Below are 26,213 nucleotides of genomic sequence, written 5' to 3'. Positions count from 1 at the left end.
TACAACAGCTTTGGGAGCAGCCTATGAAAGCTGGGTAAAGAATCTATAATTAAAGGATAACATTGCTAAATTATCATTTAAAACAAAATGATGTGATGGGGAAACCATTATATACTGACAAAGCTTCAGGCGTATCCAATAGATAAGATGGCTTGTTTGGGTTTCAGATGAATGAGACATTGTGGACAAAAGGACATATACTGTGGATGTAATCAGCATATTTATCTAAATGCTTCAACTCAGGTTATCCTGTTTAGGCTCCAAAGAGAGAACTATCAATGGTTGGGCAAAAGGCACAGAAATCCACCAGTAATCTGTAATGGAGACAAAAGTTAGCCATAAATGTTGGGCAGACGATCATGATCTCTGAATGCAGTTGTAGTTAAAGTAGGGAGGATAAATGGCTGTCCATTGTAGCGAAGATGTAACAAATCTTGTATCTACCAATGTCAAAGAAACTACTGAATTGTTAGAAGAATTTGGACGGAAAATGTAAAGCTGAATGAAGTACCATAAAATGTAAAATGGTCATTCTTTTCACACAAGTAGACCTCATTCAAACAATGTGATATTCTGCAAATCAATTCATTTAAAAATCACCAAAAAAGTATTAACTACTAGATGCCTAATGTCTGTATAACTTGCAGTCTACTGCCTGTTGTCAAGTGTAATCAGTTTTTAAGAGCAGAACCGCTGAGAAGGATTACAGGAAGTATGGTGGATTATTGTCTTTTCAATCAAATTGCATAAAGCACAACAGAAATGAGTTTTCCTTTCCAGGTGGGGGCAATCTATGCTTGGAAGTAAGGGATAGGAAGTTCCAAAATGTATAGCAGTGGCAAAATGCTAAAAAAGTAACCATTCACTAAAAAAAAAATCAGAGGATAGCAAGTTACAAAGCATGAGAATCAGGTCATTAGACTGGTATGTGCAACAAAGGGATGATCGCAATGACGATTATTTTTTACAGGTTTTGTGAGACAGATACTCTTGAATTTTAATTATTGCTTGTTCTTTGTGTTATCTTTTTGCATAAATGCAAGCCCTGGTGGATGATGGAAATCCAATGCATGTATAGAAATATTATCTACCAACAACAGGGTAAATGAGAAGGAGAAGAATAATTAAAATATCTGCAGATCATGTCATACTACAGCTTGCATATAGGTGTTATTCCAATGCATAGTTTAAAGGGAACCTGTTACCAGGTGTGGCTGATACGAGTTACGGCCATCACCTTTCAGGGCTTATCTACAGCATTCTAAAATGCTGTATATAATCCCCCGATTCGACCTGCAAGAGAAGAAAAATAACTTTTATTTCACTCACCAGGGGGGCAATACGGTCCAATGGGTGTCGCAGGTACTGATTCGGTGCCTCCCATCTTCTTACGATCCCTGTCCTCCTGCTTGCTTCATGTGGATGACGCGTCCGTGCATCATGTAAACAGGCTCCTCGGCATCGCGCTCCTGCGCAGGCGTACTTCTCTGCCCTGTTGAGGGTACAGCAAAGTACTGCAGTGCGCAGGCGCCGAGAGAGGTCAAAGAGGCCCAGCACCTGCACACTGTAACAGTACTTCTGCGCAAGAGCGCGATGTTGGGGAGCCTGTAAAGCAAGCAGGAGGGCTGCACTGCAATTACATGGGAGACGCCGGACCAGGACCTGAGACACCCATCGGAGCAGACTGCCCCGCAGGTGAGTATAATAAAAGTTATTTTTCTTCTCTCTCAGGTCAGATTGGGGGCTTATCTACAGCATTATAGAATGCTGTAGATAAGCCCTCAAAGATGATGGCCGTAACTCATAGCAGCCAAACCTGGTGACAGGTTCCCTTTAACTGTTTTTATATGAATAAATGAACAGCAAGTACTGTGGGTGATAAATGATAATTACACTGCATAAGAAAACATCTAAATTATATTACAATATATATAATTCTAAGCTAATTTGGATGTTTTGTTATGCAGAGTAAATAATAATAATCTTTATTTTTATATAGCGCTAACATATTCCGCAGCGCTTTACAGTTTTGCACACATCATAATATATATATATATATACACATTATATATACACAATATATATATATATATATATACATACATATATATATATATATATATATATATATATATATATACACACACACACAAACACACAGTTTCTTGCAAAAGTATTCACCCCCTTCCCCTTGGCTTTTTATCCATTTTGTTACATTGCACCCTGTATTTAAATATTTTTGTAATCCCAATCTGTGTGTGACCATGCGATCAGCACCAAATAAATTAAGTTGGTGAAGTGAAGTGAGAAAAATATAGGCATAAGTTAAATTTACGGGATCAAATAACGAAAAATTGGCATGCGCATATGTATTTACCCCTTTTGCTATGAAGCCCCTAGAAACTTCTGGTGCAAGCAATTACCTTCATAAATAACATGTTGAGCGAAATCTAAGTGTCACATGATCGGCCAGTATATACACACCTTTTCTGAAAGGCCACAGAGGCTGCAATATCATTAAGCAGGAGGCACCACTAACCAAACAACACCATGAAGACCAAGGAGATCTCCAAACATGTTGGGGACAAAAGTTTTTGAGAAGAACAAGTCAGGATTGGGTGTGATCAACATCAAAGTCCATTATCATCAAGTGGAAAGAACATGGTACCACAACAAACTGGCCAAGAGAGAGCTACCCACCAAAACACTCAGCCCGGGTAAGGAGGACATTAATCAGAGAGGCAGCACAAAGACCAAAGCTAACCCTGAAGGAGCTGCAGAGTTCCCAAGTAGAGACTGGATGATTGGTCCATACGATCACAATAAGCTGTACACTCCATAGAGGTGGTTAGAAAAAAGACTTTACTTACACACAAAAATTGTAAGGCTCGCTTTGAGTTTGCCAAAATACATGTGGGGGACACCTGAAATGTTTGAAGGAAGGTGCTGTCATCAGATGAGACCAAAATCAAAACTTTTTAGCCACCAAGGTAAACACTATGTCTGATGCCAAACCAACAAAGCTCTGCACCCCAAAAACAACATCCCGACAGTTAAATGTGGTGGTGGCAGTATCATGCAGTGGGAATGTTTTTGTGCAGCAGGGACAGGGAAAATGGTCCAAGTTGAGGAGAAGATGGACGGTGCTAAACATGGCAATATTCTTAAGCATAATCTATTTCAGTCGGTCAATGATTTGAGACTGGGATGGAGGTTCACCTTCCAACAAAACATACAAACAAACATCACTTGAGTGGTTAAAGTGGAAACTTGTAAATGTTTTTAAGTGGCCTAGTCAAAGCCCAGAAATTAATTCAACTGAGAATCTGTGGACAGCCTTGAAAATTGCTGTTCACCATAGGAAACCATCTAACAAAGGAGCTGGAGCAGTTTTGCCTTGAGGAATGGACATAAATTCCAGCGTCCAGATGTGAAAAGATCATAGAGGCTTATCCAAAGTGACTTACAGCTGTAATTGCCGCAAAAGAAGATTCTACAAAGTCCTTACTTTACGGAGGTGAATAGTTTTACAAACTGAATCATTTCAATAATCCATGTAAGCTAAAATTATAAAATTACGGTGAAATAAAGGAACAGAGCAGGTTGTTTGGGCTTTTTTTTAAATGATGGTTATAGTATGAATATGTAAATGGGAGAGTACGGTGTGCAGTCTAATTATTGATTAACTTAAAACAATATGCAGGAAACAGCTAAGCTCTGTCTGGTGGCAGCTGCGGGCTGATGAACCTCTGTTTTCACAGAAAAACAGTTAAAATAAAAGTCAATCATTTATGATTATCTTATTTGAACTAACATGGGAAAACAAATTATTAAGGTACCTTTTTTTAGTGTTTTAATTTGCCAAAATCTTCACAAAAGAAAAAGAAAATGCCACAAGTTGGAAGAATACAACTTGGAATACTCAATATTTTGTGTTAACACATAACTAGATGTTGAACTGCTTTCACATTATAACAGAATTATGCGAATGATTACCAAAATATTATCCATCTTGCATGTGAGTGAAGAGGTTTAGTTTTCACAGAAGGTTTACATATACAAAGAGGCATCCATAAGAAGAAGATCTAACCCAAGAATGAGAAAGAAAGTCTTATGGTGTTCAACTGAAAATCCTTTTCAGCTGATAGAATTTCTGCTGAATCGACTTCTACAGTTTCAGATAATTCCCTACAAATTGCAGCAGACTTGTTTAAGGCCTGAAAAACTAATTTACAGCAAAGGGAACCAGGAGGCATGAGAGAATGTGAAAAGCAGAGACAAAGTAGGCAGGTGTTTCCCTAAAAACTTCAGCATGGCTAGCACTAATAGTGCAGGAAATTGATCTCCAGAGGTAGCAAATTGTTAGCATCTCTAATGCATTTTCAAATTCCTACTGTGCAAAATCAGCTTGTAAAACCAGGTCTGTCCTAACAAGTGCCATGTCTAGGTTCCTGCCCCATTTGATTTCTGATGATCTTAATGAGAACTATGCTACATATTTTACCTCCCATCTGGTTCTTATTTGACAATGAACGTATTTGTACTTCCCAAATTTTTGGAGCTGAAAGAACAGATGTGTCCTCTTAAAATATGACGACAGCAAGGTTTTCTTTCCTAAAAAATAATTAACTTTTTATTAATCAACCCACCAAAGAAACCAGCAGTTTACCATTTCCTGTACTGCTCCAAATATGAAAACGAGAGCAGGTTTTATGGAGATAAATGAGAAAAGCGAGTTCAGCTTTAAAATTCCATTCTCGTTTCTATCAGGAAATTCCTTAAGTACTTCGGACTTTTCTTTAGCGTGGGTGGGAAGGAAAGTTACATAATGTCAACTTTCACTGCATTTGGTTAATTTAGCCAAGCTTTGCAGAAGAAGGCAGGGGTAAGGATAAAGGTGGAGAACAAGAAGCAAAGGTCAGATTGACAAAATAATAGTGTGTCATAATTCAGCAGGAGGGGAAAGTAATGTTAAGTCCAAGAATGAAGTCGGCAAAGGGGACAGAAAACAATACTACAGGCTGCAAGGCAGGGTGGAAGGAAACTGTAAAAAATACTATGGATACAAGAATAAATAAAAGTAAACTTGAACTTTCGCCCAAAGCTTTTTTGTTCTGAAGCCCTGCTGTTCTTAGATAACATTCACCACTTTCCTTAACCCATTCCCTCCGCAACAAATTTTCGTTTTTTTCCGCTTCCGCTTTCTTATTACTCTCCTTGATGGCTTGTGTTTTTACAGGACAAGATGTAGTTTTGAATGACACCATTTCTTTTATCATTCATTGTAGTGGAAAATAATAATAAGTGTGGTGAAATTAGAAAAACAATGCAATATTGACACTTTCGGGGGATTATTTTACGACATACATTCTGTTGAAAAAAACTATTTTCAATCATGATTCTCCAGCTCAGTACAATTAAGGCGATATCAAACATGTATAGAAAGAAAATGTTGGCTTTATTGACGCCATACTTCAGTTTGCTTTGCGTTAGTTGAATTTGATTATAGCGAAGTTGTAGTGAACATGCTCAGATATTAAGTTTGAGTCCCTGAGGATACATATTTTGCAGCAGTAGACAGCCTCAACATATGGGGGAATTGCAAAACAGTCAATTCCTGCATGTGTTGTGGTTGTGTACCGCTGTAAAACATGTATCCGCAGAGACTCAAACATAATATCCGAGCACGCCCAAGATACTCTAAGAAGATCCGAGCATGTTCAGATAACATGTTATCTCATCACTACAAGTGACCTTAAAATGCATTTCTGGCCGTTTTTTTCGTTATGACATTTACCTTTCAGGTAAATTTATTTCATATTTTGATAGATAACACATTTTTTTACTGCGGCGATACCAAATGTGTTCATTTTTTAAATTGATTTATTTTAATAGGAGAAAAAGGTAGTAGGGGATTTGAACACACACTCACACATGCATACACATATACACACACATACATATGTATGTACGTCTTTCAAGAGGTAAATAGTAGACAGCACTGCCAACTTCACTGAATCAGAGTGCCTGACACGAAAAATACTCGTTGAAGCTTAGCCTCCGGATCTCAGGTGCTCCTCCGAAAAACATTGAAATGCAATCCATATAACGAAGAAAAGATAGGCAGCACTCACCGATCCTTAAAATGGTTTGTCCTTTGTTCATTCATAGTTTAAAACCTTAATGGCTCGGGGGGGGTGAAGATAAGAGTGTGCAGGTTCAGACAACGGCCGTTTCGGAATACATCTGTATGTGTACATACATACATACATACACACACACTGTACATACATATACACACACACACACGTTCATAATATATAAATGCTTCTCACAAAATTAGAATATCATCAAAAAGTTAATTTATTTCAGTTCTTCAATACAAAAGGTGAAACTCATTATATAGAGTCATTGCAGACAGAGTGATCTATTTCAAGTGTTTATTTCTGCTAATGTTGATGATTATGGCTTACAGCCAATGAAAACCCAAAAGTCATTATCTCAGTATTGGAATACTTTATAACCCCAGCTTGAAAAATTATTTTAAAATGTTGGCCTACTGAAATGTATGCTCCAGAAATACACTCAATACTTGGTCGGGGCTGATTTGCATCAATTACTACATCAATGCGTGGCATGGAGGCGATCAACCTGTGGCACTGCTGAAGTGTTATGGAAGCCCAGGCTGCTTTGACAGACGCCTTCAGCTCGTCTGCATTGTTGGATCTGGTGTCCTTCAGCTTCCTCTTAACAATACCCCATAGATTCTTTATGGGGTTAAGGTCAGGCGAGTTTGCTGGCCAATCAAGCACAGTGATACTGTTCTTTTTAAACCAGGTATTGGTACTATTGGCAGCGTGGACAGGTGCCAAGTCCGGCAGGAGAATGAAATTTCCATCTCCAAAAAGCTTATCGGCAGAGGGAAGCATGAAGTGCTCTAAAATTTCCTTGTAGATGACTGCTGACTTTGGTCTTAATAAAACACAGTGGACCTACACCAGCAGATGACATGGCTCCCCAAACCATAACGGATTGTGAAAACTTCACACTAGACCTCAAGCAGCTTGGATTGTGTGCCTCTCCACTTTTCCACCAGACTCTGGGAACATGATTTCCAAATGAGCAACAGTCCAGTCCATTTCTCCTTGGCCCAGGTAAGACGCTTCTGGCGTAGTCTATTGGACATGAGTAGCTTGACGCAAAGAATGCAACACTTGTAGCCCATGTCCTGCATACGTCTGCTTGGTGGCTCTTGAAGCAATGACTCCAGCAACAGTCTATTCCTTGTGAATCTCCCCCAAATTTTTCACTGGCCTTTTCTTAATCCTTTCTAGGCTGCGGTTATCCCGGTTGCTTGTGCACCTTTTTCTACCACATTATTTCCTTTCACACTTTCCATTAATATGCTTGGCTATGGCCCTCTGTGAACAGCCAGCTTCTTTAGCAATTACCTTTTGTGGCTTACCCTCCTTGTGAAGTTTGTCAATGACTGCCTTCTGGACATCTGTCCAGTCAGCAGTCTTCCCCATGATTGTGGAGCTTACTGAAACAGACTAAGGGACCTTTTGAAATGCTTAGGAAGCCTTTGAAGGTGTTTTTTGTTAAGTATTCTAACTTACTGACATAATGGCTTTGGGGTTTTCATTGGCTCTAAGCCATAATCATCAACATTAACAGAAATAAACTCTTGAAATAGATCACTCTGATTATAATGACTCTCTATATAATATACGAGTTTCACTTTTTGTATTGAAGAACTGAAATAAATTCACTTTTTGATGATATTCTAATTTTGTGAGAAGCATCTGTATATGCTCAATCCAAAATGACTCTTTGAAACCTTTCACTTCCACTTAAGCCCTAAAGTAGAGGTCCCCATCACCAACCTCAGCACTGAAGATATGGCCACTTATTTCATACAAAAAAATCAATCATATCCATTAAGACATTTTTGCACAATCCCCTCAGAGCCTGGATCCCCTTTTCTCTCACCCCTCAAGTTCATTTTCCATATATATTATACACTGTATATACTCTAGTATAAGCCGAACAGAGTATAAGCCGAGGCACCTAATTTTGCCACGGAAAACTGGGTAAGCTTATTGACTCGAGTATAAGCCGGGTATGCATTGTCCCCTCATCCCTGTCCTGCTATGCACGGCTTCCCTCATAGCTGCCCTGCTGTGCGTGGCTTCCCCATCCTGTCCTGGTATGCATGGCTCATCCCCGTCCTGTCCTGGTATGCATGCCCTCCCTCCCCCCTGTTTCATTGTTGTATGCATGGCTTCCATCCCCCCCCCCCCCCCCGTCCCGATATGCATGCTTCCTATTCCAAAAAAAAAAAAAAAAACCATCCTACTCATCCTCCTCCGCGACGTTGCAGCATCTCGTTGGTCTCGGCTCCGGCAGCTCTTCCTGTGCTGAACGATCACGTGGCACCGCTCATTAAGGTAATGAATATGCGCTCCACGCCTATGGGAGTGGATATGTGTGCATATTCATTACCTTATTGAGCGGTGGCATGTGATCGCTTAGCACAGGAAGAGCTGCAGCCGCCAGGACTATCGAGATGCTGCGATGGCGCGAAGGAGGGTGATTATGATGTCTTCTGGAATCCGGCGGTTTCACCTGAAGCTGTCATTGTACCCTATAAGGGTATGCGCACACATTGCAGATTCTCTGCGGATCCGCATTTTTTGCAGTGCAGAAACGCAGTACAATATACAATACACAGTACAATGTAAATCAATGAGAAAAAAAAAAATGCTGTGCACACTTTGTGGAAAATCCGCTGCGGAAACGCTGCGGTTTAAAAGTAGTAGCATGTCACTTTTTTTTGTGAATCTGCAGCGTTTTTGTAACCATTCCATTATAGAAAACCGGAACTGCACAAAAAACCGCGACAAATCCGCAGGTGCGTTTTCTGCAAGGAGAGGCAGAATCCGCACCAGAAATTCCTAAGCCTAATCCGCAACGTGTGCACATAGCCTAAGAGAAATGAATATTCAGTTCTCTTCAGCAGCTGCACAGTTACAGCCACAGCCTCCTGCTGCTGCTCCGCCGCTCCCCCTCCGGCTTTCTGGACAATAACTCGTGTATAAGCCGAGGGTGGCGTTTTCAGCACAAAAAAAGCGCTGAAAAACTTGACTTACACGAGTATATACAGTATATATACACCCACATATATACACACAGACAAAATTGCTGGTACCCTTCTGTTGAAGAAAAACCCACAATAGTCATTAAAATAACTTGAAATTGACAAAAGTAATTTTCAATTTAAGTTTTCGGAATACCAACTAATGAAAACTAGCCATTGCTTTACTCTTAGCCACTCTTGGGTGTATTTAGCGGTGTGTTTTGGATCATTATCCTATTGGAAGACCCATGATCTGTGACTCAGACCACACTTTCAGACCTGGGCAGCACATTTCGCTCCAGAATAACTTGATAGTTTAGCAATTTCATTGTATCCTGCAGAGACATTCTATGGCAAATAAAGCAAAGCAGCCCCAAAACACAACCGAGCCTCAAGGTTTTACAGTAGGTACAATATTCTTTCTTTGTATGTTTAATTTTTGCGTTTGTGAACATAGAGCTGATAATCGACAAAAAGTTCCAGTTTTGTCTCATCTGTCCAAAGGATATTCTCACAGAAGGTTTGTGGCGTGTCAATATGCATTTTGTCAAATTCCAGTATCACTTTATGATTTGCTTTCATCAGTTATTTCCACCTCAACCTTCTACCATGAAATCCAATTTAACCAAGGCAGCGATGATCTGGTAGTGATGTACCTTGACCACGAAGTTCACCTCTAATATTTTTTGAAGTTGTTCTGGGCTCTTCGGTTACTACTCATATTACCTAACTCTGTCATCAATTTTCCAATGTAGCCACTTCTATGGAGGTTGGCTACAGTTCCACAGACCTTAAACTTCTGTGCAACGGTAGTAATAGGAACAATCTGTTTAGAGATGGTCTTCTAGCCTTTATCTTTAACATGTTTGTCTATAACTTTCTTTCTGATCTCCATTCTTTGACCCATGTTCAGTGTGGTACACACCACAATGCAAAGTAGCACAGTGACTACTTTTCATCGTTTAAAAAGGTAGACCAACTGAATATGTTTTTAGACTGTAATGTTTGTATGCTCTTTCGCTTCCTCCCCTGCCCAGGAGCTGTGGTATGATCAGACCATGTTTCAGCACGGTCAGACACAGCCGTTAAACAGTACACAGCAGGGGCACATTTATAAGATTATCCCAGCAGAGGAACATTTCATTTAAAACATACAATTGTGAAAATTATTACTATTCCAAGAGCTGTTGATTAAAATATACTTTTGCTTGTGGGAAAACCCCTTTAAGGGGATAATAGATATTCTGTGCTATTATGTTATGTCACGGTGTCCTTCTCCGATACCACACAATCAACAGAGCTAGCGAAGAGTGAACAATCCCAAGACCTTTATTTAGGCAAAAATACAAAAGGTCCATATATGATCCACCACACAAAGGATAAAATAGTCCAGAACACAAATGCAGTTCAGTAACAGGATAAAAGTCCAACAATCCAGCAGACAGAGGATAGCATAGTCCATATACTCTTCTTGCTCTCTGAGGTGCTGTGAACACATCATAATTCCACACACAGGATTGATCTGTGTCTCACCTCAATGATATTTTAAGTCTCCCTCCTCATTCACAGGTTAGGAGGGGGAAGGACTCAGGGGCTCATTGTTTCAACAAGCTAGGTCAACATGTCATTAGCATATTAGCAAACAATACAGAACTGTGGGGGCTGATATCAGATGGCAGCAACAGCCATTCATCAATTAGCAAATAACTCCTTCTACAAGAGAACACCATGAAAATAAGTAAAATAGAAATATACACAAAAATGATACCCACATAGCATATCACACTATCACAACCTCTCCCCCCTCATAAGTGAGCACGCTATGAGGTCTACACAGACCTCTGGCCTGCTTACTTTAGTCCACTTTGCTCCACTGTTTATAGTTCCTTGTACAGTGGCAGGGGTTGCAATAATCATGAGCACTTGTTCATAAATTCCCGGGTCCTGGCTTTATGGTCATACCAGGCTTTTTGACTGGACTGGGCTGCTCGCTGATGTTCATAAGCCAAGGTAGCTAGCTGGGCAAGACAGTCTCTGAACTCTAGAACGTAGGGAATGATGGGCATTCCGGTATCTGCGATATCTCCCTCCAATTGTTCCTTCAGAAGAGTGAGAGGCCCACGGACCTTCTGCTCCCACAAAATGACTTTGTAACTCCCCAATGTCATTTCCAAGGAGGATTTCTGCAGGAAGTCCTCCCATAACTCCAATCCAACACAGTTTTTCTCCAAAACCAGAATCCAAATTTACCAAAGCTCGCTGTATATATTTGTGGACAACCACCGCCAGGACAATGTGAATTCCAGGGCCCTGGTGAATTGTCTTGGGTAGAACCACACGGGGGTCAGCGATAGTCAGGAATGCCCCCGTGTCTCTAAATCCTGACACTTTGTATCCATCAATTAAGACATCCTGCAGGTGGCAATGCCATTGCTCTGTATTTCTGATGAACAAAGGCCGGAGTCCATACACTCCAGGAGGGGTATCTATGGTGCCGTGGTCGGTGGTCCGCTCTGCTGGGGTGGTGGTAGCTTTTCCTCAGGAGGGATGGAGTGCACAAGATGTACTGGATGAAGTGGGGCTGCGTGGGGCTCCCTCCAAATTCTTGAGGGACAGCCAGACTGCAAATGTCCAGATTGCCCACACCCATAACATCTCCTCTCTGTGATACCCCCAGGTCATGGTCAGAACTGTTGGGGCCCAGGATTGTGAGGCGTGATTGTCATCGGCTTGCGACTAGGTGGAAGGGCAGATATAATCGGAGGGGGACAGGGTGCGGGAGAAGGCCATGGTTCATTGTCCAGAAGCCTCCTCCATTGCGGTCGGATAGTAAGGGCATCATCGGCCAGGGCTGCAGCTCTATCCACTGTGCACGGCATGTGCTCCTGGACCCATTTTCATACCTCTGCGGGGCAATTGGAAAGAAATTGTTATATAAGGAACGCCTGTATAACATCCTTCCACAGTAAAGGCGTTTTCTGCTTCCAGCCATCTCCGACATGCCTGGGACATTTTATGTGCATACATCCTAAACGATCCCCCCGTAGTGCATGGGAGGTCTCGGAACTTGGCCCTATACGAGTCTGGGGTGATAGCATGGTAATCCAGGATAGCCTGCTTTACAATGTTATAATCCCGATTCCACTGTGAGTCAATGGTTCGGTAAGCCTCCGCCAGGCTACTGTTCAGGAGTTCCACTAACAAAGGCATCCAGCCAGAGTGGGGCACCTCCATCACAGCACACTGCTGCTCAAAGTCCTTGAAGAACCCCTCCACATCTCCGGAAGCCTCATCAAATGGCTTAAACTCTGGACGGGTGATCCGTACAAGCTCCTGGATCGTTGGGTTTACATTCCACATTGCATTACTCCCTTTTGCAAGCTCCATTGCTTCTTGTCTCCGCTGTGCCCTGCGAGCAACCTCCTCCTTGTACTCCTGAGAGACGCTTGGGCCCAGAACCGCCATCTCTTCTTCGTACCACACCACCCACTGGCTTTTTGGGGTTGGATCCTTGTCTCCAGTGCTCATCCTTCAGACATATGGGAGTAGGTGGCCCGGGCTGGCAGCCACCAGTAGGTCAATTAAGGTCTCTTTAGTCTCTGGTAGTTCAGGCCCAGGTGTCTGGCTTTCTCCTGTAAACTTTATACAGTCCAATTTCTGTACTCACTCTGTGGGTGGTTCCCCATTAGATTACGCTCTGTTGATCCCACCGCTGCCACCAGTTGTCACGGGGTCCTTCTCCGGTACTACACAATCAACAGAGCCAGCGAAGAGTGAACAATCCCAAGACCTTTATTTAGGCAAAAATACAAAAGGTTCATATACGATCCACCACACAAAGGATAAAATATCCAGAACACAAATGCAGTTCAGTAACAGGATAAAAGTCCAACAATCCAGCAGACAGAGGATAGCATAGTCCATATACTCTTCTTGCTCTCTGAGGTGCTGTGAATACATCATCATTCCACACATAGAACTGATCCGTGTCTCACCTCACTGATATTTTAAGTCTCCCTCCTCATTCACAGGTCAGGAGGGGGAAGATCTCAGGGGCTCATTGTTTCAAAAAGCTAGGTCGACATGTCATTAGCATCTTAGCAAACAATACAGAACTGTGGGGGCTGATAGCAGATGGCAGCAACAGCCATTCATCAATTAGCAAATAACTCATTCTACAAGAGAACACCATGAAAATAAGTAAAATAGAAATATACACAAAAATGATACCCACATAGCATATCACACCATCAAATGTTATACATACCAATAATTAACCAATTGTCAATTGAGAAACATGGACTACAACTTGGATGAACAATTTTGCAGCCTGCTTTCAAAAATGCTAAATGGCACAGTATCAATTAGAAAATAATATGTAGTAGAAAAAGGAAAATCCATGAGTTCATTGAATATTCAGCTGCCCAAGTCCAGATGTTATAGAAGTCTGCAGTCTTGTAATGATTGAAGGAGGAGGCGCAGTAGACCGTGACTGGAAGGAGTACTTTGTAATCAAAATGTCTAAAACTTTGTGTTCATATCCTCCTTTTTAAGAAAAAAACAATGCTAAATATCTGCCCATAAATACCTCATAACAACAAGCATAGAAAACAACATGGCTGCATTTCCAAATAGATATTTACCCATGCCAAACAAAACTTTCAGTAGAGAAAGGAGAATGATATTTCTAAAGTATAAAAAAAATATATTCAAAAACAGTAGTGTGCAGGGCGTAATTTATGGATAGGAAGCTTATTGCTCAACAATGGATCAAGGACAAACCACCAACTCAAGGAGAATTTGCGGATAAGGTTAATCGGCTATAACGGCACCTCAGGCCCTAACCAACAGCAATGGAGCGCGTGTCAGTCATGGCCAGGGGTGTAGTTACAGCCGCTGCTCAGTATACTCAGAGCAGTGACTGAACCAGTGCCAGCGCTGCCCCCGTGACTGTAACTAAATGATGACAGGGGGAATAAAGTTCATTTTATCCTCGCAGCATTTGGCTAGGTGCAGGCGCCGGCCAGGTTAGTAACGCTCTTAACCTGCAGATTAAACATATATCTGCAGGTTGATAGCATTTTAGTGGTGACAGGTTCCCTTTAAATTACTATATATAGTACCGTATATTGGCAGCACGATGGCCCAGTGGTTAGCACTGCAGTCTTGCAGTGCTGGGGTCCTGGGTTCAAATCCCACCAAGGACAACATCTGCAAAGGACTATGTATGTTCTTCTGGTGTTTGTGTGGGTATTCTCTGGGTGCTCCGGTTTCCTTTTAAGCATATTGGAATTAATGGTGCTACATAAGTGAGTATCGATTTACAAAAACAAAAATATAAGAAACACTTTAATAATTAATTAAAAAATATGAATTCCCTGAGGAAGCAAAAGTGTTAAACAAGAATAGGGGGGCGGGTATTTCATGACTAATTTGGAACACTATTCATCAACTATAATGGTATTCTAACCCAAGTCTAACCTGATAAATTTATCTGATACACTGTGGATTACATTTTTATTTTAGTGTGCACTATTCAGTATGAGAAAAGTGATATCTTTAAGCACTTGCAATTTTATTATATGAATTGTTCTTGATATTTATAAGTATTTAATGTCCATCTGCAGGTTTTCATGATATAATATTCTTATTATATTTTTTTAAATGTGTTTTGCTATCCATTAACCTTTATCAACATCAATAATAATGTCAGGTTTACCATTATTTATGCACCGACTTTCCCTTTACCTGATTACTTGTGCTATTTCCCTGAATTTTTATATGTATATTATATTAAATAAATTACATGAGTTTTTAAGAATTAAATAAATTATTTGAATTCTCCATTTCAGTGTGGTGTTTCTTCTCATAGGTTATATATCGCTAAGTAAAGTGAGAAAAATAAATAAAAGATGCCCACAAATAGTCTCCTTGCGAATGTTATCATGAGGGTAATGGAGTTCTGTTTATGACCCCACTCACCAGTGCACTTGGGGAATTGGCTTTGCACAAGTCAATTAGTACTGTGCCAGTCATAAGTGGTTCTGTAATAGTACTGAAATCTCTATGCTGAACTTACGCTTACTACTATTATTAATAATAATAATTATAATTATTATTATTATTTGTATAGGATTGATTTATTGATTTAGTTAGCTCGAGGCAAATTTAATTAGAATTCTACACTTACTATGATCCTAAAAAAGGCTAAAAATCATTAAAGGGATATTCAGGACTTTAAAAGAAAAAAAAATATGCAGCAGCACTAACAGGCAGGTAGTTGTTACCTACCTGCCTGTAGCTTCCAGTGCCGTTCTCCACCGGTCACAGAATTCTGCTGACGTCGCGTTAACAGAGCAGCTGTCTTTTTCCTGTTGACAGGGCAGGACGACTGGCGTCATGCTGATTGACAGCTGGCTCTCCACTGAATATTTGAGGGAAGTTGCCAGTCAATCAGCATGACAATAGTCCCACTCTATCAACAGGAAGAGAAACTGCTCTGTTGACAGGGAGTAGCTGAATCTCTGGCAGCATCGGTCAATGACCGCCACCGGATACAACAGTCAGGTAGTTGTCTCTGTTAGCAGCAACACGCCTATTAGTAGTTGGGCACATTTTTTTTCAAGTCTCAAATATCCCCTTTAAAGCAGTCACTTTCTTAAAATGTACCATCTAAAGCATATACGACTGCATAAGAAACATTCTGTATTTTACTGTAAATTTATGTCAAAATTAAATAGTAAAGTAAAAAAAATCATGAAGACCCAAAGCATGAATGGAGAATGTCCTACCTTCCTCTTTCAACAGCCAAAGCATCTATTTCATCAAAGAAGAGAATGGCTGGAGAAACCGCTCTTGCTTTTCTGAATATCTAAGGGACATAAACAATATAATGCAATAAAATATGTGGACAGACTGTTTTTCTCATTTTTCTAGACAAAACATATGAAGACAAATATGTGGGAACATAAACTGAGCTGAGAAAAGTGATGTCCCCCTTCCAGATCTCCTTTATCGTTACAAATATGACAAACTCCATTGTTTCTGATCTTTTAATAATGTATAAGAGTCATTGGTGCTATTTCAGAATGTGGCATGATCAAATTAAGTCATGTTTTTTTACAATTAAGTACATCTTACAGAACGATTTGTCATGACTGTGACAATGCCAATTATGTGCATTTTTTTTTTAAATTCTTTACACTATATATTTTTTATATATAATAAAACATTTTGTAAATGAGAAAAAATTTGAGGGCATATACAGATGACAGATCTCTGGCCTTTGTTAGGCCCCTGTCTGCCATGGAAAATCATAAGCTTCAATCATGTTGCAGGGAACCCCCTCTATCTAACCACTTACATGCTGAGGTAGCTATAGACCCCAGCAAGGGAAGGATTAAATGGATGGGACTGGAAGCAGCAGAGTGCCAGCTATAGTATACTGCTGGAATAGCCCGTGCCTGTACCACCTCCATGTTTTACATGTATTGGGTTTTGTACCATCTACACCAGTGCCATACATGTAAACCACAATGCACTAAGGGGTTAAAGAGGGTTTCCAGGCTCATGTATAAAAAGGTCTCTTGAACAACAAAAAGTTATACAACTCATTATTTCAATTCCTCTATATTTACAGGTTCCTAGTTTGCGGTCAGTGACAACCATTATTAAGTTTCACTTACAAATGTGACTTTGTTACAATGTATCAGTGTAGTTAGCGCAATCAGCCAGGAGTCCAGGACCGGAGAGACATCAGTGATAATGATGTGGTTAGGATTTATGGGCTTTCCTAAATTGACACATTATACAAAGCATCCATTTTGTGGGCAGGATTATATGAGGATGGGTTTTTAGTCTCTGAATGAAGTATATTTTTTATACAAGCGAGCCTAAGTGTGTCCATACACATTAGATGGATATAAGCAGAGTTTTCTTCATCTACAATGTTTGCACTTTCCTCCCAAAGTCAGATGCTGCTGAACATTGGGTTGTCACCCAACTTGGCATGTTTAATCGTTACTGGTTAATGTGTACGGCCAGCCTAAAAGGGAACCTACGGGCAGCACGGTGGCGCAGTGGGTAGCACTACAGCCTTGCAGCGCTGGGGTCCTGGGTTCTAATCCCACCCAGGACAACATCTGCAAAGAGTTTGTATGTTCTCTCCGTGTTTGCGTGGGTTTCCTCCGGGCACTCCGGTTTCCTCCCACATTCCAAAGACATACTGATAGGAATTCTAGATTGTGAGCCCAATCGGGGACAGTGATGATAATGTGTGCAAAAACTGTAAAGCGCTGCGGAATATGTTAGCGCTATATAAAAAAAAATAAAGATTAACCTGACAGCTGATTTAGGCTGCCTGATCCACGAGCAGCATGTATCAGACGCCAGCTGCACAATTTCTGCCATATATGTTTTCTCTACAACGCTGCGGCATTTCAGAGAACAACAGGTTAATAGCCTCTGGGGACCAAGTAGCACAGGATTTTATTTGGAAAGGCGGGTGCCCGTCAGCTTCTCTGCACCCGCATTCTTGGAATGACAGGTTTCTCCCTGCGTGCATGTAAAGGAAGAAACTTCTCAATCAATGGGAGCAGGTGGGAAAAAGTCGCAGGAATCCTTGCCTGTCAATCTAGTCTCTGATGTGGCTAAGTTCCGGTATCTATTAAATTATGTTTTGTTTCTGAAACACCACAAGCCTGATACATGCTGCCCGTAGATTTGGCACCATGTATCAGCTTTCAGGTTCCCTTGCTATAGAAACTATTAAAAGTAATATATTTTTGCTCTTATTCCACCTATCCCCAAATACAGTTTCAGAGATATGGACCATTTTATGTAGCGCTAAGTTTTATGAACTTTACAACGGGGTGCGTTTTAGGGCTCTTTCACACGTTCTGCTATTTTGATTACAGAAAAAACAGTACCGGAAATATCAGTGTCTGTGTGTACGTGTGTAATACTTGTGGCACATGTGTGGCAACTGTGTGCCACATCAGAGCCACACATACCGGCGCCTGGGAAGCAGCGGTACTGTTAGCGCTGTTCCCCGATGCCGGGTGATGAAGAACTCTCATCATTGTCTCTTACTCCCGCTGCCATCAGGGCTTGCAGGGGAGCTATTCAGCTGGTAACAGCGAGAGCAGACAGCAGCTGATGGGACTACTACTACAATCAGCCTACACCTGCCAAAAATAACAGTGAGAGCAGGCGGTGGCTGATGGAAGCATTCATCAGCCACCGCCTGCGCTATAAAAAAAAATAAAATAAAAAAAAGAACAGCTTGGGTTCCCCTGTATTTTTGATAACAAGCCAGACAAAACTGACAGCTGCGGGATGCAACCCTCAGCTGTCCGTTTCAGCAAGGCTGGTTATCAAGAGGGGTCACCACACCGTATTTTTTTATTTAAATAATTTAAAAATACTGTACTGGCATGGGGTCCCCTTCATTTTTAAAACCCAGCCTTTCTAAAGCAGACAGCTGGGGGCTGTTATTCTCAGGCTGGTAAGGGGCCAATGATATTGCCCCCCAGATGAAAAATAGCAGCCAGCAGCAGCCTAGAAAAGGCACAGTAGAAGCCGTTAAAAGTGTCAGAATTTGAGCATCTAATAGATGTACCTTTTCTGAGTTGCTGCGGGCTGCTATGTTTAGGCTTAGGGGGCCAATATCAATGGCCCCGTAGGGGCCCCACGCCTTTTTTTTATATTTATTTAAATAATTAAAAAAAACGGCATGGGAACCCTTCTATTCTTCATTACCAGCCTTTCTAAAGATGACAGCTGAGGGTTGCAACCCTCAGCGGTCAGTTTTGCCTGGCTAGTTATCAAAAACACAGGGGAACCCAGGCAAATTTTTTTTTTACTTATTTAATTATTTATAGCGCAGGCGAAGGCTGATGAATACTCCCATCATCCGCAGCTTGCTCTCACTGTTATTAGTGACAACAGGTGTAGGCTGATGGGAGTAGAAGTCCCATCAGCCGCAGCCTGCTCTTGCTGTTATCAGTTGACTATAACTCAACATTCTCCCCTGATAGAGCTGATCACAGCATAAGCAGGGGAGAATGAGGAGAGCAGTCTTCAGCACCCGGCGCCAGGGAACAGCGCTAACAGTACTGCTGCTTCCCAGGTGCAAGTATGGTCACACTGATGACACACGGATATCATCATAAAATCTGTATTTGAAGAAACCATGTCATAATATATTTTCAACTGAAACTAAATTTCAATGTTGAACCTACCTCACGAACCGACCTTTCTGACTCACCAACATATTTATTCATCAGTTCTGGACCCTAAAAAAAAAAAGAAAAAAAAGAAAAAAAAGAAATTAAAGTAAAGCAAAAAAAAACAAAACTTTAATTGGACTTAAGAAAAGACAGAGTATCCACGATTGAGTATGAGAATCTGAGCAGATTACTGTGTATTTTTATGGTAATATAATCTGTAGATGAGTTCAATGGAAAATCCTGCTCTGTGAAAGAAATTTCTCTCTGACCGGAATAAAAAGCCTGACGTAAGGAGGTATTTCAATCAATAAGTAACAAGCTCTAAAAATGCTTTTCATCAAAAATGATAAATCAATCTATACATTCCATAGCTTGTTCATTGTAACAAGCTGGTTTTTGCCAGCGTCTTTTCCAGTTACAGTCATTCATGGCATGATATGACCCACACATTTCATGGGATTAATTTGGTGGACTATCTTGGCAGGAAACTAAATTAGATATGAAGAAGCAGACACCATGGGGCAGATTAATAAAAGTGCTTTTAACATAAAGCACTTTGAAAAGTTGCAACATTTTTGGACAACACAGTTGTGCAAAAATGTTGCAACTCTTGTCGTTCTCACTTCAGTTTAAAGCAAATGCACAAAAAAGTGCAGAGCTAGTGGGAGCCTGGGCGGAGAGTGGCTATATCCTCCCGTCAAATTCAGCATGTCTCTTACGTTGGAATTGTCACACTTCCGCTGAGCCGCACATCACACAGATGATGCACCAAATTCATTCAAGTGGTGTTTGCCTAGTAATGGATTTGGTGCCTCGTACTCAGGAGAGCCCTTCATTAACATTGCCCAGCACAATTCCAATATTAATGAATCAGCCCCAATGACTTTTCATTGTGGCTTATGTCAGACACATGCAATTTATTTGACCCAAGTGTGGCACGAGAATTACAAGTACATGAGTCATAAGAAGTTGTCCACAGCCAAACAAAAGAGCCACTTCATTTTCTGTGGTTATAACAAACTGATCGTAAATACTGTCCGGAGAGTCTTGTCCCCTAAATGTATTCAATGACAGAACAATGACCTCACAGACATTAAAAACACATGAGGATTACACAGACCAAACGAGTCACTAGCTCTACAGATTACATGTAAAATATCAACTCTGGCCACTGCCACACAAGGCTCTGAACTTTTTGGAAACCTCCCTCATGCTCCTGACCAAAAAATCCTTAAATTAGTAAGCACAGGATGGATCAACACACTAAACTTAATTACTATTGTGTGAACACACACAAAAGAAAAGAGATTCTTATCTGCAGATTTTGATTATTAGCTACTATTGCAGTTTTCCTGTACAAACACTGATAGGCGCACACATCAGTACACAGCATACATTATAGACCCTTCAAAAGTTCATAAGCAAAAGTGCTAGAACTCGGTGCCCCTCTAATGAGTATTAGTGGCCTATGCTACAAAGAAAGAATAACCCGTTTCAACATAAAATGGTGATGTTTGACTGAATCATAGCAATAAGCATTGTGTATAGATAGGCAAAGATAATTAACTAATCTACTAAAGTTATTTTTTACAACACAGATCTCAGTATGATCCTTGTGCGCATCTGCTGTTAAAGCGACTGTCAGCACAGAATGACTGTTCAAACCAAGTACAGATGCCCAGTACTTCACGGCGGGGCCAATCACCTAACTACACCTTCCCATCTGCTTGTTCTCCATCTATCGCCACCATTCTCTGGCTCTATGAAGCCAGAGCTGTCAATCAAAGAAGTGAAAGCAAATGATTCAGAGAAAACAAGAAGGTCGGAAGGTGTATTTAAATAATTGGCCCACTGTGAAGAACCAAGTGGCAGGACTTCGTTTGAACAGCCATCCTCTGCTGAGGGAGTCCCTTAAGAAAAAGACTACAGTAAAGTGATACAAACCAGATGCAACAGCGTTCTACTAACATTATTAACCCCTTAGTGACAGAGCCAAATTTTTGAAATCTGACCAGTGTCACTTTAAGTGGTAATAACTCCACAATGCTTCAACAAATCCCAGTGATTTTGAGACTGTTTTTTTCTGACACATTACACTTTAAGACAGCGGTTCTCAACCTGGGGGTCGCGACCCCGAGGGGGGTCGAACGACCAAAACACAGGGGTCGCCACCAGTGGCGTAGGAAGGGGGGAGAAGAAGAAAAAAAAAAAAAAAAGACGCCCCTTTAAATCTTCGGGCGGCGCCGTCCGCCGCCACGACCAGGGCCAGCTCCCCCCACCCCCGGGCCCCGCCCCCGCTCTAATACTCACCTCTATTGGTTCCTGCGGCGCCGGCAGCTGCAGCGTCCTCTGACTCTGCGACGTCTCAGAGCAGAGGGCGCGATGACGTCACTACTGTGCGCGCCGCTCTGCCTCTCTGTCCTGAGCGTCGCAGAGCCGGAGAGACGCTGGCTGGCTGCACCGGACCTGCGCTAGGAACGGGAGAGGTGAGGATTTTACTTTTTTTTTTTTTCTTTATGTCTGACTGTCTGGGGGCAATGCTGGACACACTGGGGCAATACTGGAGACCATGGGGCAGATTGCTGGACACACTGGGGCAATACAGGAGACTATGGGGCAGATTGCTGGACACACTGGGGCAATACTGGAGACCATGGGGCAGAATGCTGGACACACTGGGGCAATACAGGAGACTATGGGGCAGATTGCTGGACACACTGGGGCAATACTGGAGACCATGGGGCAGAATGCTGGACACACTGGGGCAATACAGGAGACCATGGGGCAGATTGCTGGACACACTGGGGCAATACAGGAGACTACTATGGGGCAGATTGCTGGACACACTGGGGCAATACTGGAGACCATGGGGCAGAATGCTGGACACACTGGGGCAATACAGGAGACCATGGGGCAGATTGCTGGACACACTGGGGCAATACAGGAGACTACTATGGGGCAGATTGCTGGACACACTGGGGCAATACTGGAGACCATGGGGCAGAATGCTGGACACACTGGGGCAATACTGGAGACCATGGGGCAGAATGCTGGACACACTGGGGCAATACTAAAGACCATGGGGCAGATTGCTGGACACACTGGGGCAATACAGGAGACTATGGGGCAGATTGCTAGACACACTGGGGCAATACTGGAGACCCTTTGGCAGATTTCTGGACACCCTGGGGCAGACTTCTGGACACACTGGGGCAGATTGCTGGACACACTGGGGGTAATATGCTGGACACACTGGGACAATGCTGGACACTGGGGGTAATATGCTGGACACACTGGGGCAGATTGCTGGACAACATGGGGGTAATATGCTGGACACACTGGGGGCAGGACTTGAGGCATGGGCAGAATGTAGATACGGGGCATGATTGGAGACACGGGGCAGGATTGGATCATGGGGCAGGACGGATACGATGGAGGCTGGTGGGGCAGGATGGGGAGATCATATGGAGTAGAATGGATACTCATGAGGGCAGGATGCGAGAACATATGGCTGGAGCCAGGAATGAGATAAACGGGGCCAGGGTGGGGAATAGTGTTACCATAGGCATAATAGGGGATAATTAAGGGATATTATTACTGCAGTGATGTATTTATTTTATTTTTTGAGTATACTGTTTTAAATGGGGGGGCGGTCCTGTTACTGTGCAGAGTGACACTATATCGCCTTTTTATCTTCATGTGGTGTAATGTAGAAGTTGTGAAAAATTAAGTAATGTGTTCTGCAAGCGGAGCTCTAGATAACTGTTATTTCCTGCAGAAACGAGTCCTGGCTGGAAGGAATGATGGCGGTCTGTGCTGGATGAAAGATAAAGGACTTCACCTAGAGACGTCACTGGTGAGTCAGTGTTACCTATACACTGACACTATACACTGTATACTATATAGAGGTCCTGTGTATAATGTCACTAGTGATCTCTGTATTACCTCTATACATAATGCATATCAGATATTTACATTCCGAATCATAACTAATAAAATTACAGTTTTAAAGTAGCCACCAAAATTATTTTTTGGGTTGGGGGTCACCGCAACATGAGGAACTGTATTGCGGGGTCACGGCATTAGAAAGGTTGAGAACCACTGCTTTAAGACAATGGTAAACTTAGGTCAATATGTTTTGTGTTTATTTATAAAAAAAATATATCAAAAATTTGAGAAAAATTTTAAAAAATTAGCAATTTTCTAAATTTGAATGATTATCCCTTTACTTTAATCCAGATGTTCATACCACAGCAAACCATTAATAAATAATATTTCCCTCATGTCTGCTTTACATCAGCACCATTTTTAAAATATTATTTTATTTTGTTAGCATTTAAGGAGGTTTAAAAATGTAGCAGCATTTTTTCATTTTTTCAAGGAAATTTACAAAATGTATTTCTTTAGGGACTTCTCTATGTTTGAAGTGACTTTAGGGGTCTCATATTGGGAAACCCCCAAAAGTAATACCATTTTAAAAACAGCACCCCTTGACATATTGAAAACTGCTGTCAGGTAGTTTATTAACCCATCAGGTGCTTTACAGGAATTAATGCAAAGTGTTATGACAGAAATGAATATGTGTATTTTTACCACCTAAAAGTCTCTAACTTCTGAACAGATTACTACAGCCGTCAGACTCTAAGGCCGCTATTTGGTCATGAACTGCCATGGCAAACATCAGGACCACACAATCATGATCTGAGGGCACCAATTTGGATAAAGAGGAAGCCCTCACACTCTGTTAACCATTTATAATGATGTAGTCACTATTGACAGCAGCATCTAAGGGGTTAAACAGATATGGACAGTGCAAACACTGATCGTAGCTGATGGAGCAAGTTGTCACCTATAGTGGACAGCCAACATATGCTGGATTGTCACCTGTATGGGGAGGCTATGCTCTTATATGTCAGGTCAGTTATATGTCAGGTCAGTTGGCTGTCATTAAGGGGTTAAGTACATCATTGCTACACACATAAAAACATGAGATACACAGATTGATCAAAGTGTGTGAGCCCTGCGAAAAACAACAAGGCAACCTATCTTAAGGCCCCTTCACATTTAGCGACGCTGCAGCGATACCGACAACGATCCGGATCGCTGCAGCGTCGCTGTTTGGTCGCTGGAGAGCTGTCACACAGACCGCTCTCCAGCGACCAACGATGCCGGTAACCAGGGTAAACATCGGGTAACTAAGCGCAGGGCCGCGCTTAGTAACCCGATGTTTACCCTGGTTACCATCCTAAAAGTAAAAAAACAAACAGTACATACTTACCTACCGCTGTCTGTCCCCGGCGCTCTGCTTCTCTGCACTCCTCCTGTACTGTCTGTGTGAGCACAGCGGCCGGAAAGCAGAGCGGTGACGTCACCGCTCTGCTTTCCGGCTGACCGACGCTCACAGCCAGTGCAGGAGGAGTGCAGAGCACAGCGCCGGGGACAGACAGCGGTAGGTAAGTATGTACTGTTTGTTTTTTTACTTTTAGGCTGGTAACCAGGGTAAACATCGGGTTACTAAGCGCGGCGCTGCGCTTAGTTACCCGATGTTTACCCTGGTTACCAGTGAAGACATCGCTGGATCGGTGTCACACACGCCGATCCAGCGATGTCCGCGGGAGATCCAGCGACGAAATAAAGTTCTGGACTTTCTTCAGCGACCAACGATCTCCCAGCAGGGGCCTGATCGTTGGTCGCTGTCACACATAACGATTTCATTAACGATATCGTTGCTACGTCACAAAATGCAACGATATCGTTAACAATATCGTTATGTGTGAAGGTACCTTTACACAGGACCCTACATTAAAAATTCAGCTCTCTGTGCCTAGCCCTCAAATGAACTGGGGAGTACGATTTAGCAGTATGTTGCTCAAATTAAAAACAATATTGGTTAGAGGAAAGATGAGTGAGCTGCCACATGACATGAACTTTATGCCTCCGGCTTTCAGTCAGAGAAGCATGGTTGGCACAGCTTCAGATAACATTCAGTATACACTGAGCGGTGACTGTAACTATGTCCCGGCATTGACTTGACAGGCATCTCAGCAACGCATCAGTACAGAGCCGGCTATCAGTCAGTGCCGAGGCATGGTTACAGCCGCCTCACTATGTAGTTAGCAGGGACTGAAGCTTTCCCAGACCTGCTACTATGATTGAATGCAGGAGGCTGCTGGGAGGAATAAAGTTAATTTCCTACCAGTGGCCAGGCTTTCAGTACAGTGGCTGCACAGCTTTAGAATGTCATTAATCCCATACCTGCAGGTTAATAGCATTTGGATACATGAAATGTTCCCTTTAAAATTGAGGTTGAGGAACTATTTGAACCAACAGTTTGTGTTGTAATAGATGTGGGCTGGTTGGGGACAAACCTAATATCACCAGACAAAAAGAGACTAATATTCAATTACAGTCAATTAAAATAGTTAATTACTAGTCTTTACCAGACTAGAAATTGTTAAAAAAAATGTATCAACACTTGCTTGATTTTTGGTTGCAAATTCTTAAGCAAATCTATTTCTATGATAATAATAGAATCATAGAATTTTACGAGTTGGAAGGGACCTCAAGAGTCCTAGTGTCCAACCCTCTGCTCAATGCAGCCAAGGATTCACTAAACCATTTCAGACATGTTTGTCCATCTTCTGCTTGAAGACTTCCATTGAAGAACTCACCACCAGCCTATTCCACTCAATCACCTTCACTGTCAAAAGTTTTTTTTCTAATATCTAATCTGCATCTTCTCTGTTTCAGTTTCATTCCATTGCTTCTCGTTTTTCTATGTGCAAATGAGAATAAGGATGATCCTTCTACACTGTGACAGCCCTTCAGGTACCCGTAGACAGCTA

The 26,213-nt window shown here is 41.8% G+C and overlaps 1 protein-coding gene across 2 annotated transcripts in view; it reads right to left on the bottom strand.

The window, feature by feature from the left end:
- AFG2A (AFG2 AAA ATPase homolog A) overlaps positions 1 to 26,213 on the bottom strand; it is a 725,380-nt gene that overhangs the window by 578,807 nt on the left and 120,360 nt on the right. The window contains exons 12-14 of one of the 2 annotated variants that reach the window (XM_069743913.1): positions 19,381 to 19,434; positions 15,931 to 16,010; positions 12,198 to 13,684 (exon numbers count right to left, since the gene is read on the bottom strand). In XM_069743913.1, coding sequence (XP_069600014.1) covers positions 13,675 to 13,684; positions 15,931 to 16,010; positions 19,381 to 19,434 — 144 coding nt within the window. In that variant the 3' untranslated portion in view covers positions 12,198 to 13,674. Of the gene's footprint in view, positions 1 to 12,197; positions 13,685 to 15,930; positions 16,011 to 19,380; positions 19,435 to 26,213 lie in introns of those variants that run through there. The other variant, XM_069743912.1, reaches the window with a different exon arrangement.

The sequence above is a fragment of the Ranitomeya imitator genome, chromosome 1 (genome assembly GCF_032444005.1).
Source record: "Ranitomeya imitator isolate aRanImi1 chromosome 1, aRanImi1.pri, whole genome shotgun sequence".
Classification (NCBI taxonomy): Eukaryota; Metazoa; Chordata; class Amphibia; order Anura; family Dendrobatidae; genus Ranitomeya; species Ranitomeya imitator.
The sequence above is the reverse complement of the archived record's forward strand: the minus strand, read 5'-3'. Positions and strand labels throughout refer to the sequence as shown.